General features: G+C 65.0%; 2 protein-coding genes across 4 annotated transcripts; one reads left to right on the top strand and one right to left on the bottom strand.

The window, feature by feature from the left end:
- Positions 1-109: 109 nt before the first annotated feature.
- On the top strand, positions 110-10,002 carry MBD1 (methyl-CpG binding domain protein 1). 3 transcript variants are annotated; one of them, XM_037411503.1, is made up of 17 exons: positions 110-197; positions 879-1,011; positions 1,592-1,706; positions 2,171-2,430; positions 2,680-2,765; positions 3,513-3,553; positions 3,691-3,828; positions 4,062-4,196; positions 4,289-4,339; positions 4,432-4,488; positions 4,578-4,655; positions 6,010-6,174; positions 7,490-7,600; positions 7,683-7,763; positions 7,852-7,938; positions 8,017-8,097; positions 8,439-10,002. In XM_037411503.1, the coding sequence occupies exons 2-17, from the start codon at positions 902-904 to the stop codon at positions 8,928-8,930; spliced, it is 2,088 nt and encodes a 695-aa protein (XP_037267400.1). In that variant the 5' UTR covers positions 110-197; positions 879-901; the 3' UTR covers positions 8,931-10,002. The 3 variants fall into 3 exon arrangements, with proteins under 3 accessions (XP_037267400.1, XP_037267401.1, XP_037267402.1); XM_037411504.1 differs by having other exon boundaries at positions 110-193; XM_037411505.1 differs by lacking the exon at positions 6,010-6,174.
- A 213-nt stretch (positions 10,003-10,215) lies between these two features.
- On the bottom strand, positions 10,216-12,169 carry ABT1 (activator of basal transcription 1). Its single transcript, XM_037411548.1, has 4 exons — positions 12,062-12,169; positions 11,403-11,641; positions 11,065-11,241; positions 10,216-10,616 (listed from the first exon to the last, which is right to left on the bottom strand). The coding sequence occupies exons 2-4, from the start codon at positions 11,634-11,636 to the stop codon at positions 10,326-10,328; spliced, it is 702 nt and encodes a 233-aa protein (XP_037267445.1). The 5' UTR covers positions 11,637-11,641; positions 12,062-12,169; the 3' UTR covers positions 10,216-10,325.
- Positions 12,170-12,189: the final 20 nt, after the last annotated feature.

The raw sequence follows: 12,189 nt of genomic DNA on the forward strand, positions 1-12,189 counted from the left end.
CGCGCTCCAGCCCGCCCTCCGCTTCGCCCTTTCCTCATTGGTCGCCGCGGCTGTCACGTGCCCACTCCCCCTTAACCCGCTCTTCCCGCGAGGCGCTTCCGCTTCCGGCGCAGGCTCCGCCCCGCCCCTCCCCTCGCGCCGGGCCTCGCGCCGGCGGCCGCTACTGCGCCACGATCGGGAGCGCCATGGCCGGGCCGGTACCGGGGCCGGGGGAAGCCGCGGCCGGGGCGGGGGGGGACGGGGAGTTGGTGGGGCCTGCCCCTGAGGGACGGAGTGCACGGAGCGAGGGGGAGGGGGGGCCGGTTGGAGGAGGGGCCGTTGGAGGGCTGCGGGGAGAGGGGGAGCGACGGTTTGTGAGGAGAAAGAGGCGGTTGGGGAGGGGGAGGGGCGGTCCGGGGGTTTGTGATGGGGGAGGGGCGGTCGGGGGGGCAGGGTGGGAGGGGGTGCTTGAGTGGGAGTGGCAGCTTGAGGGTGTTTATGAGGGGAGGGGGGTGTTTTGGGTGGGGAGGGGGCTTTTGGGGGTGCCTGGGGGGGAGGGGCGGTTTATGGGGGGGTTTCTGAGGGGGAGGGGAAGGGGCAGTTAGCGAAGGGGAGGGGCGGCCTGCAGGGTGCCGGGGAGGGGGGGGATTAACGACAGGGCTGTGTTTGGGGGGTCACGGGGCGGGGGGAGGAGCCGCGAGGGGGAAGGGGCGTGCCGTGGCCGTGTTTGGGGGTGGGGCTTGAGGGAGGGGCCTCAGCGCCACCTGCGGTGGGCGGGGCTAATACGAGGCAGTGCGGGGCCTCGGTGTTGCCTCCGTTCTCTGCATCGGCCGTGGGGGGATGTGCGGAGCTGGGGTGCTGACACCCCCCCCCCCTTCCCCTTCCCCCTGCTCCCGCAGTAGCCCCCCTCCCCCCCCCCACGATGACTGAGGACTGGGTGGAGTGCCCCGCCCTGGGGCCCGGCTGGAAGCGACGGGAAGCTTTCCGGAAATCTGGGGCCACCTGCGGCCGCACTGATACCTACTACCAGAGGTACCCCTCCCCCACCACTCCCAAGGGATGGGGGCATCCCCCTGGCCTGCCTTGGGGGGGGGTGGGCTTTGCTCAACCCTCACCACCTCAGGTCCAGGCCCCATTTCCCACTTTTGGGGCTCCCTTTAGCTAAACAGTACCATCCCATCCCATCCCCCCCCTTCCTACGGTGGTTTCAGCCCCCCCTACAGCCTTTTCCTTTTCCCAGAAGCACTTTGGGGGTCCCCTGCATTTCTAATTCTTTGCCAAATCTCTGTTACTTATTTCAGCCCCCGCTTTACAGCCACCATCAATCTGAAGCTCCCCCTAATTCTTTCAAAACCCCCCAGGCCATTTTGGTGTCATAGGGAGCCACTATGGGGTCACCCGGGGTACATTGAGACCCAAAATACTACTGAACCCCCATTTGCGCCCCCCCCCCCCCCCCCCCCCCCCCAAGTTTATCCCTTTCGTGGTTTCCATTCCCTTGTTGCATTGCTTCCCTTGCCTTTTTGGGGTCCTTTCCTGAGTCAGCTGGCAAACCCCCCTCAACCCGCCGTGGTTTTGGGGACCCCCCACCGATTTTGGGCACCCCTCCCAGCCCCACAGGGGAGAAGTTTCGCAGCAAGATTGAGCTGAGCCGGTTCCTGGGTCCTAGCCGTGACCTTGGCAACTTCGACTTCAAGAATGGGCTGGAGCACTCGGGCCCCCCCAAAGTATGGGGGCGTTCCTTAAATCCCTGGGAGCCCCCGAAAAATCAGGGGACCCCAAAAAAGGCTGGGAGAGGGGGAAAATGAATATTCTGGGAGGGGGGTGGCCTGAATTTAGGGGGCTCCCCAAAACTGAGATTGGGGATTGGGGATGGGGGGGGAATCCTCCAGGTTGTCAGAGGGGAGAAACCAGGGGGCTGAAAATTGGGGGGGGTCCCCCTAAAATGGAGGGATTTAATGGGGCATGGGGTGGACACACACAGTTGGGGGTCCCTGCAACAGGGGAGGGCTGTAATATGGGGGTGCAGTCAGGGGGGGTCCCCAAAAGGGGGGGGAAGAGGGAGCCTCAGATTGGGAGAGTAGGGGATCCTAATCTAGGGAAAACATAAAGGGTACCCAGGTTGGGGGTCACGTGGGGTCCCCAAAATGTGTGTCCCCTTTCCCCTGACCCTCTGTTGTTCTCTTTCTAGACCAGGAAGGGCCCGAAATGGCGCCCACCTGCGGGGCACCCCCCGGAGCCCCCACCGGAGCTCCCCCCCGCCCCGGAGGAGCAAGTGGAGGAGGCTGAGGCAGTGGAGGCCCTGCCCCCCCCAGCTGAGGCCCCACCTTCCCCAGCGCCGAGCCCACCACCCCCAGCCGAGGCCCCAGCCCCGGCCCCCCCACCCCTCCGCCTCTCACGACGCACCCGCAAGCGGCCACCCCCAGAGCCCCCCCAGGACCGGGTGGTGGCGTGAGTGAGGGGGAGGGGATTTACCGGGGGGGGTGGGGGCGACAACGGACGCCAGGGGAGGGGGCACCCAGATGCCTGGGACCCCCAGGGTGGGGAGAGTCTGCCCTTTGGTGGGGGGAGGTGGAACCTGGCCGGGGCGGGGGGGGGGGTTGTCCAGATGCCTGGGTCCCCGCTGGGGGGTGGGGAGAGGTGCACAGGCACCTTGTTCCCCACCCCTCCCCCACCAAATGCCTGCTTCTCCTTCTCCAGGTGCTGCGCCAGCTGCCAGAGCATCTTCCCGGGGGTGACACTGCCCAGTCAGCGCCGCTGCCGCTGGCTCTGTCCTGAGTGTCGCGGTGAGCCTTCTTCCCGCTGCTCACCCTTCTCATCATGCTCCCTCACGACGTTCCCATCCCCCCAGCCTTCGTCCCGCAGCCTTCCTCCCGCCACTTGTCCTTCTCGTCACGCTCCCTTGCATCATTCCCATCCTCCGAGCCTTCCTGCCGCTGCTCACCCTCGCGTCGTTCCTACCCTCTGGCCTTCCGCCGCTCGCCCTCGTCGTGCTGCCTTGCGTTGTTGCCATCCCCCGAGTTTTTCTTGACGCATCATCGTCATCTTTTGAGTTTTCCTTTCTCCATCCTCACCAGTTTATTCGGAGCTTTCGTTCCTATTATAACTTTCATTCTTCTGGTTTAAAGTTTTTTTATACTATTACCCCAATATTTCTCCGGGCGTTCCTCCTGCCATTGGCATCATGGCTCTTTTCTGAGGCTTCCTCTCCTTTCTCCTCATGCTCTAAGCCTTTCACCCCGATTACCATCATTCTCTGAGCTTTTCTTTCTCTCCTTTTCCTCTTCAGGGTTCTCTGGGGGGTCAGGGGGTCCTAGGGGGTCAGGGTGCTCTGAGAAGAGGTGTCAAGGGGGGCTCAGGGTGCCCTGAGGGGGGGTGTCAAGGGGGGTTCTTGTATGAGGGGGATGTCGCTGTGTCCCAAATTGTGGTCAGGATGTGTGTAGGGTCCCCCAAGGGGGTTGTGGGGGGAGGTCCCGGTGGGGTCTGGGTGCTCTCTGACCCCTCTTCTCCACACCTTGTGCCCCCCCCCCCAGCCCAGAGACGTGACTTCAACCGGGAGCAGCGGTTCTTCAAGGTACCGCTGGGACGCGTGAGACCGCAGCCCCCCACCCTTTTTTTGTCTCGTCTTTTGGGGGAGGGGGAGGGCGTGTGTGTGCATGGGGAAGGGATGGTGCTCCCCTCCCCCCCTCAACACCGCTCCCCCCTCCCCAGCGGGTGGGCTGCGGTGCCTGCCAGGCCTGTCGCATCCCCGAGGACTGTGGCATCTGCAGCGCCTGCGCCCGCCCCACCCCACCCCCCGCCCGCCCCCCCAAGTGCCTCCTGCGCCGCTGCCTCCGCATCGTCAAGAAGGTACCGGGTCCTCGCATGTCATCGTGTGTTGTCGTGTCCCCCCCACCTCATCCGCAGCCCCCCCATGCGTGTGGCGGCAGGGTGACGTGTGGTGCTGTGTCCTTGCCCCACTGTCATGCTTGTCACCCCTCCCCCATCCCTTGTCACCCTGTGCCCACACTCGTGGCTGCGTGCAGAGGCGTGTTGATGTATGTTGGTGTATGACACATGTTCCTACGTGTTCCCGCGCTTAGGGCCTAGGCTGCGGCTCCTGCTCGGGCTGCCTGGCCACAGAGGACTGCGGCACCTGCTGCATCTGCCTGCGCCGCCTCAAGCCCGGCCTCAAGCGCCAATGGCGCTGCCTGCGCCGCCGCTGCCTACGCCCCAAGGTGAAAGTGCCCCCCTGGAGGCACCCCCTTGTGCCACCCCTCCCCCTTGTGCCACCCCCTTCCCCCTTAACCCTCACCCCCTGTCCCTGCAGAGGTCAGGGGTCACCAAGAAGACGACTTACAGCCCCCGCAAGCTGACGGTGGTGAGTTGGGGTGCCTTGGGCGGGTGGGCAAGGCTTGGATCGCCCCTCCCTCACCCCCATATCCCCCTATTCCCCCCCCCCCCCCTTTCCAGAAATGGAAGCCCCCTGTGGAGCGGGAACCCAGCGCCACCCCCAGCACCCGGCACAGGGTGAGTGTGATTCCCACCCCCCCCACCATCCCAGATGTCTGGGTCCCCCCTGCTGACCCCCCCTCCCCCAACTCCTACCGCCTTTGTAGAAGCAGCTGAACAAGGTCAAGGAGAAGAAGAAGCCAGGGAGACCCCCCAAGCACGCTGGAGCCCGCGGTGGGGGCGGGGTGAGTGCCAGCCAACCCCCCTTTTCTGCAGGTGCAGCTATTAGGGGCTGGGGGGCCATAATGTGCCTAATAGCCGGGCCTGAGGCCGTTGAGTAGTGAGTACTGTAATGCCTGTAGTAGTTGGGATAGGGGGGATAGTTGGGGTGGTGGAAGCGTAACGTTGCTAATGTCTGGTGGTAGTGTTGGGGTGTAAGTACCGTAAGAGCCCCAATAGCTGCTCCAGAGAGGAACAGTAGGGTGCAGGTACCACAGCGATCCTAACAGCAGCTCCAGCAGCTAATGTTGGGGTGCAGGTACCGCAATAGTGGGATGCTGCTACCGTAACACCCATAATAACCGCTCCCAGGGCTAATGTGGGGATACACGCATTGGAATCGTGGGGTGCACATACTGTAACACCCCTAATAGCCACTCCAGAGGGGCTACGGAGTGGTGGTGGTGCTGTAATGGCCCTCTAAGAGTTGCACCAGGCCCTGGTGGTGGGGTGTAATTCCTGCGGTAGCGTGGTGCTGGGACCGTAGTGTTCCTATAGGTGCACTGAGCCACAATATTGGGGTTTGGGTACCGTGTTGCTCCTCATAGCCATTCAGAGCCTAATATTGGGGTGCGGGTAGCAGAACAGGGGGGTTCAGGTACTGGAACGTTCCTAAAATGTGTTCCGGAACTTAATATTGGGGTTCAGGTTTCGAGATAATGGGGTGCGGGTACCATAACACCCCTAATAACTGTTCCAGGGCTTAATAGTGGGGTTCTGTTACCGAAGTAACGGGGTGCCGGTACATCTTAATATTGGAGTTCAGTTACTGGAATAGTGGGGTGCAGCTGCTGTGATAGCTCTGTGCAGCGGTAGTGGGGTGCAGGTAACGTAATCCTCCTAGTATTGGTACCAGTCAAGTTACTGGAATTCTCCTAAGAGCTGGTCCACGTGCTAATTTTGGGGTCGGAGCTCCCCTGCTAGTTGGATTCAGGTACCGGAATGTTTCTGACAGTGAGGTTCGGGTACCCCAGCACCCTAATTGTGGGGTCCGGTTACCGTCCTGTTCCTAATAGCTGCTCAGGGCTCAACACCAGGGTCCAAGCCGCTCTAATAGTGGGGGTCAGGACCTGTCCTGCCCCCCCCGTAGTGGGGCCTGGGTGTCCTAATACCCGTAATAGCTGCTGCGGCCTTAACAGCTGGTTTCAGCCTAACTCACTGCAACGCTCCCGACGCTGCCTTGTGCTGCTGTAACATACCCGATAGCTGCTCGTGCACTAACGCCAGCGCTGAACTCGGACCCTGCCGGGGTGGCGGGGGGGCACAGGGTGGGTGTTAGTTGTGGGGTTCAGGGGGGGTGACCCCGCTTTCTGCCGCCAGCGGGGGGTGCGAAGCCGGGGCAGCCGGCGGTGCGGGGCTTGCGAGGCCTGCCTGCGCCCGGCCGACTGCGGCCGCTGTGACTTCTGCCGGGACAAGCCCAAGTTCGGGGGTCAGAACCTCAAGCGCCAGAAGTGCCGCTGGAGGCAGTGCCTGCGCTGCGCCATGGTGGGTGCCCCCCCCCCGCTTCCCCTCCTCCCTCCCAGTGCCTCCCAGTAGCTCCCAGTATAACCTCCCAGTAACCCCCAGCCATCCCTTTTCGCTCCCCGCTCCCCATCCCGGCAAGCTGATGGCTTCTGCTGGGGAAACTGAGGCACATGCGAGGCTGGGGGGCTCCCCCTGCCCACCCACAGCACGGGGCAGGGCCTTGCTCAGATCAGTACGGGCCAGTTCAGGGGGGAGTTGTTTGACCACCCACGTTGTGCCTGGGTCCCCTTTTCGGTGGGGGGTCACCCGAACGCCTGGGTCTTCTCTGCATTGCTTGGCTTTGGGGGGGGTCACCCAGACACCTGGGTCCCTTTTTGGGGGAGGGGGAGGGGAGGTCCCCTGGACACTTGGGTCCCCTTTGGTGGGGAGGGGTTGCTCCTGCATCTTTCTCCCCCTCCCTCCTGCAAATCCGTGCTCTCCCTTCCCCTCCCCCCCAAAAAATCGGGGTGCCCCCACCCCCGCTGAGGTCTCTTTCCCGGCGCAGAGGCGGCTGCTGCCGGCGGGGGGGGGTCCTAGGGGGGCCCCCTGGAGCGGCCACCCCCTCCCCCGCCGCCGGCCCCCCCGCGCCACCGCCCGGAGCCGCCGCCCACCCCGCCCCCCCCACAAGGTAATGGGACCCCCCTTTTCCCAGGGGGGGACCCTCCAAAATACTCCCTCAACCCCCCATGGGACCCTCACACCCCACCCCCCCAAACCCCGGGGTCCCCCCCCCTAATATATAGGCCCCCTCCTCGAGTTCTTTCCAGATATATGGGTGCCCCCAAATTTACCCCCCCCTAAATTCCCCCCCAAATTTGGGGACCCCCCCCTCTTGCTGTGCTTGCTCTGCTGCTCTGCTCTGTGCTGCCTCCCCCCTCCCTGCACCCTCCAGGGGACCCAGGCGTCCAGGAGGGGACCCAGGCATCCGGGTGCACCCCACCACCCCGGGGGACGGGGGGTGGGGTGGGAGGGTTAGGGAGGGGTTGGGGGGATAGCCGGACGCCTGGGTCGTCGTCGTCCCCAGCACCCCAAGGCTTGTGTGTGCCTCAGTTTCCCCCCTTTTTTTTTTTTGGGGGGGGGGGGTGGTGGGGAGGGAATGTCACTTCCCGGATGCCTGAGTCCCTTTCGGGGGGTGGGGGTCCCTCCACAGATGCCTGGGTTCCCTGTCCATGGGGTTGGGGTGGGGTGGGGGGGGTTCCTGCATTTTGGGTGAGGGGTGGTTGGGTGCCCAACCAGCTCTCTGTAGTCCCCCCCTGATGTGCCCCCGCTTCTTTGTTTCTCTTTTCCCCCACTGCAGGACAAGGAGCACCCAACCAGGGGGGCTGAGAAGGGCCCTGGCCCCCCCCTAGGACCACCCCTGCACCTCACCCCCTTCAGAGAGGAGACAGGACCCCTCCCCCGCCTCGAGGTGAGACCCCACCCCAGACACCTGCATTCCCCCCTGGACACATGTGCCCACCCCACTAACACCCCCTCTTTTTCCCTCCCAGGACCCCCGGCTGGGGCTCCTCATTGCCTCTGCCCCCCGCCTCAAAACCACCCCTCCGGAGCCCAGCGTTGCCCCCGGCCCGGTAAGAGAGACCCACCTCCCGGATTCCTGGCTTCCTTCCCCCACCCCCAATCTAACCCCTCCACTTTCACTTTTTTTTTTTTCTCCAGCCCCACCCTGGCGATTTGGGGGTCCTGATCGCGGCCACCCCCAGGGTGAAGCAGGAGCAGCCACAGCCCAGCGCCTCCCTAGTGCCGGTAAGGGGGGGGTCCCAGGCACCTGGGAGTGGGGATCTCCCCTCCCTGGATACCTGGGTTCACCCCTGCCCCCCCCAGGTGCCCCCCCGGCTCCCCCCGGCTCAGCTGGTGGTGCTGGATGAGAGCGAGGAGGAGGAGGAAGAAATGGGCAGCAGAGTGGTGAGGGGGGGGTCTGGATGCTAGGGTTCATGGCTGGGAGGTGGTCTTGGGGGAGTCCTGGGTCGTGTGGGGAAAGGGGGTCTTGGGGAGGGTCCTGGGGGGTCTCTTGTATTTCTTAAGGGGACTCTCAAGTATCGTGGGGGTAGGGGTGGGGTTTTGGGGGACCTGGGGGGCGGGGGGGCTAGGGCTCTTGGGGCGGGGGGTGGTGGTGTTTCTTCAGGGTGGCTGTCATGGTCACTGGGGTGGGGGGTCCTAGGGCTTCTTGGGGGAGGGGGTTCTTGAGGTGGGGAGTCTGGGGGTGTCCCTCCCCCATTAACCCCCCCCTTTTTCTCCTCCTCCAGCCCCTCCCCCTGCCCCCTGCCCCCCCCTGCTGGCCGGGCGCTTTTTTGGCTGAACTGGCAGAGATCCCCCTCCCCGCTCACTGGGGGGTGGTGGGGGGTGACGAAGATGAAGGCTCAACCCCCACCTCCCCCAGCAGCACCCCCTCCCCGCTGGCCCCTTCCCCGCCCCCCCCAGGGCTCCGCCTGGTCCAGCGCTCCCCCCGCTCGCCCATGGCCGCCACTGTGGTGGTGCTGGCCCCTGGGCTGGCATTCCGGGTGCTGGTGGCCCGGCAGCGCCCTGTGCCCCCCGGGCATGAGGTGCTGACCCGTCGCCCCCCCCGCCTGCGCTCTGTCGATGACCTGGTGGAGCTGCTGTGTGACCTGGAGGCGTATCGGCCCTGCCCCGGCCCCCCCGGAGAAGCCCCCCGGCCCCCAGCCCCCCGCTGCCAGGTCTTGGTGCCAGGGGGGAGGTGCTGCCGGCCCTGCCTGCTGCTGGGGGGGGGCGGGGACTGAGGGGGGGCAGGGGGGGCTGCTGGCTCACCCATCACTGGGGGGGATAAGTTAAATTTGGGGGGGTGGGGGGGGCTGATGGCTTGCCCATCACTGGGGAGATAAATTAAATGGGGGGACTGATGGCTTGTCCATCACTGTGGGTAGAAATTAACTTGGGGGTGGGTGGGGTGTGTGTGATGGTTTGCCCATCACTGGGGGGAGAAAGGGGGGGGGGCAAAGGTGAGGGAGGCGTGTTTAGATGGGTTGCTAGGGGGGATATAAAAATAGGGGGGACCAAAGTTTAGGGGTGCTGATGGCAAGGGGGGAATAAATGGAGGGTGGAAAGCAAATCTGGGGAGTTGTGTTGAGGGAGGACCAAGGGGGAGGCATTTGGGGGGGCGGGACAGGGAAACCAAAGTGAAGGGGAACTAAAGTTAGGGAAGTAAATTGAGGGGACTAAATGGGAAGGGTTGGGGGGGGGGGAACCAAAGTTCAGGGGAAACTAAAGGGGGAACTAAATGTGGGAGGACCAAATGGGAAACTAAAGGTGAGGGGGAACTAAAGGTGGAGGGTGACCACAGATGGGGGGGAAGGTGAGGGTGTTGCACCCCTGTGGTGTGGGGGAAGGGAATTAGGGATGGACCGATTGGGTGCCAGTTTAGTGGGGGGGGTCCCTCCATTGTGGCACAGCCCCCCCCCCCCCCCCCCCCTTGGATCTCTCTCCCGGTTGCGCCCCTCCCCCCCCCGTGGCACAGGCACCCCCACACGTGGGGACATCAGGTTTAAGGGGACCCCCATTTCCCCCTCCCCCAGTGCTCTACTGGCCCCCCCCCCCCCCCCTCCTGCTGCCCCCCTCCCCCACCCTCAGAGCTTCTATTTTTGACACTGGAACCGCCCCCCCTCCCCCCCCCCAACCCCCCAACCGGGGGCGCGGCCTCTTGAAGACCCCACCCTACTCCTGCACACACACAGCCCCCGCCATAATGTTGCGCGGCCCCTTTAAGAGCCCCGCCCCCACATAGAGGCTTAGAGGTGGCCCACCCCTCCCCCGCCTCGGGGCTTTGGGTAGGAAAACGGGGAATTTCGGGGAGAAGAAAAAAATGGGGTACGGGGGTAGGGGGAGGGGCACGGACGACACGGGTCACGCGGGAGGGGGCGGGAGGGGAAAGCTCCTCCCCCTCTTCCAGGCCACGCCCACCTCCCCCCCATGCCGCCTTCAGGGAGATTCGTGCTGAAGCCATAGCCCCGCCCCCGCCCCGCCCCCCTCCCTAGCTCCGCCCCCCCAGCAGAATTAAAGAGACCGCGAGGAACTTATTTTTTTTAATGTAATAAAAAGTTTTAAGGACAAGAAATATACAATGTGGGTGCTCGGCGGGGGGAGGGGGCAGGTGACCCCCAATTGAGGGGGGTGGGGTGTCACCTCCCCCCTCCAAAAACCTTCTCCAGCAGGCGGCGGGGGGGAGCAGCTGGGGGGGGCTGGGCTTTGCGCCCCCAGATCTCCTCCTCGGTGGATCGTTGGGTGAAGGCCCAGGGGCGGTGGGCAGCGGAGGAGGGGGCAGCAGTGGCGGGGGTGGCGGGGGGGGCGCGGGCGTAGAACACCCCCTCCCGCTTGGCCTGGGCCACCTCGGCCCGCAGCCGCTGCGCCCGTGCCTGCCGCTCATAGCTGAGCCGCTCGCTTAGGTGGGGCCAGCGGAACCCAGGGAGGTACTGGGGGAGGAGGGGTGAGGCACGATTAGGGACATCCCCAGCCCCCCCCGGGGAGTTCCCAACCCACACCAGCACACCCAGAGGGGACCCAGGCATCTGGGACCCCCAAAAGTGACCCCAAAGTTGCCCCAATCCACCCCACCCAGAAGAGGGGACTCAGGCCCCCAAACAGTCAGCCAGGCCCACAAATCCCGTTCCCGAAAAAAAAAAAAGGAAGTTGGGCCCCCGCCCGCCCCCCCCAAAAAAGGGACCCAGGCCCCAGCCACCCCACCCATCCAAAAAAAAAAAAAAGGAACCAGGTCCCCAACCCCCCCCCCAAAAAAGGGGACCCAGGCATCGGTGCCGCACAGAAAGGACCACATGACCCAGGTCTGCCCCCACCCCCCTCATCCAGGAACCCCAAAAGTGAACACACACCCCCCCCCAAAAAAAAGGCCCCCAGCCTCACCTTGAGGCTCCAGCAGTGGTGGCGGAAGGGGCTGCGGGGCCGGGGGGCCATGGGGGTCCCGTGTAGGAGGGCGGCCGCTCGCTTGGCCGCTCGCTTGTCACGGAATTCCACCCAGCCCTCCACGAAGGAGCCGGCTGAAGGCCCCGGGCGCTGCCTCCTCTTCCTCACCCCCCCCGCCTGCAGGGAGGGAACGAGCAGCCGTGGGTGCTGAGCCCCCCACGCATGGGTGCTAGCTTTTAGGGGGCCCTGACCCTCATCCTGAGCCCCCAAAGGGCGCTCTGACCCGCCACCCACGGGTGCTAGCTGTTAGGGGTCCTGACACCACCTCCCCCCTCGACCCCCATCCATGGGTGCTTACCACGGGGCTGCAGGAAGACGCGGCCCAGCTCCCCGTGGACCCCCAGCAGCGCCCGAGCGTGACGGGGGCCAAAGCCCGGAGGGAGGAAGGAGAGGTAGAGCACCCCCGGCACCACCCGCTTCGGGGGGGGCCCGGCCTCGGCGGGGGGGGGCTGGGAGCCTTCAGCCTCTGCCTCCCCCTCCTCCTGCGGGGGGACCCGCTCGGCTGCGGCCATCGACCCTGCAACAGGGAGCAGGGTGTTAATGGGTGGGGGGACACCCCCAAAATCCCCCCGCAGTCACACCTCGGGGGGCACCCCAGGACACCCAGATCCTCCTCGAGGCCCCTACAAACCGCACCAGGACTCCCCTGTGGCCCCAGTCCCCCCCCCCCGCAGGGACCCCATGCACCCCATGCACCCCTGAGCTCCCTCAGAGACACACACACCCCCAGGGACCCACACACCCCATAAACCCCTCGGGGGGCTCCCCACTGCCGCCAGGACATCCACCGAACTTTCAAGACCCCCCCCGCCCCCACACACAAATCCCCCCATAATCCCTTCGCTGGGTCTCCACTCCCCCTCTCGAGGCATCTCCCAGACCTTCAAGACCCCCCTTGACCCCTCAAATCCCTTCCGGACCCCCTCAAGCTCCGCACCCTGGCAGCACTGTCAGCGTCGGTCGTAAAATAAAAAGAAAGCCGTAAAGCGCCGCCGAGAAGGGGCAGGCGCTGTCGCGAAAAAACCGGAAAACGCGGCGGGGGCGGGGCGAGGCCGAGGGGTGGGA

This window comes from Falco rusticolus, chromosome 18 (genome assembly GCF_015220075.1).
Source record: "Falco rusticolus isolate bFalRus1 chromosome 18, bFalRus1.pri, whole genome shotgun sequence".
NCBI classification, from domain to species: Eukaryota; Metazoa; Chordata; class Aves; order Falconiformes; family Falconidae; genus Falco; species Falco rusticolus.

Bases quoted from the DNA above. Each gene is read 5' to 3' on its own strand.
- ABT1 (XM_037411548.1), bottom strand. From the start codon at position 11,636: ATGGCCGCAGCCGAGCGGGTCCCCCCGCAGGAGGAGGGGGAGGCAGAG. The intron at 11,242-11,402 runs GTCGAGGGGGGA...CCCTCCCTGCAG, and splicing joins GTAAGCACCCATGGATGGGG to GCGGGGGGGGTGAGGAAGAG. The intron at 10,617-11,064 runs GTGAGGCTGGGG...CTCCTCCCCCAG, and splicing joins ACCACTGCTGGAGCCTCAAG to TACCTCCCTGGGTTCCGCTG.
- MBD1 (XM_037411503.1), top strand. From the start codon at position 902: ATGACTGAGGACTGGGTGGAGTGCCCCGCCCTGGGGCCCGGCTGGAAG. The intron at 2,431-2,679 runs GTGAGTGAGGGG...CTCCTTCTCCAG, and splicing joins CCCCAGGACCGGGTGGTGGC to GTGCTGCGCCAGCTGCCAGA. The intron at 6,175-7,489 runs GTGGGTGCCCCC...CCCCCACTGCAG, and splicing joins AGTGCCTGCGCTGCGCCATG to GACAAGGAGCACCCAACCAG.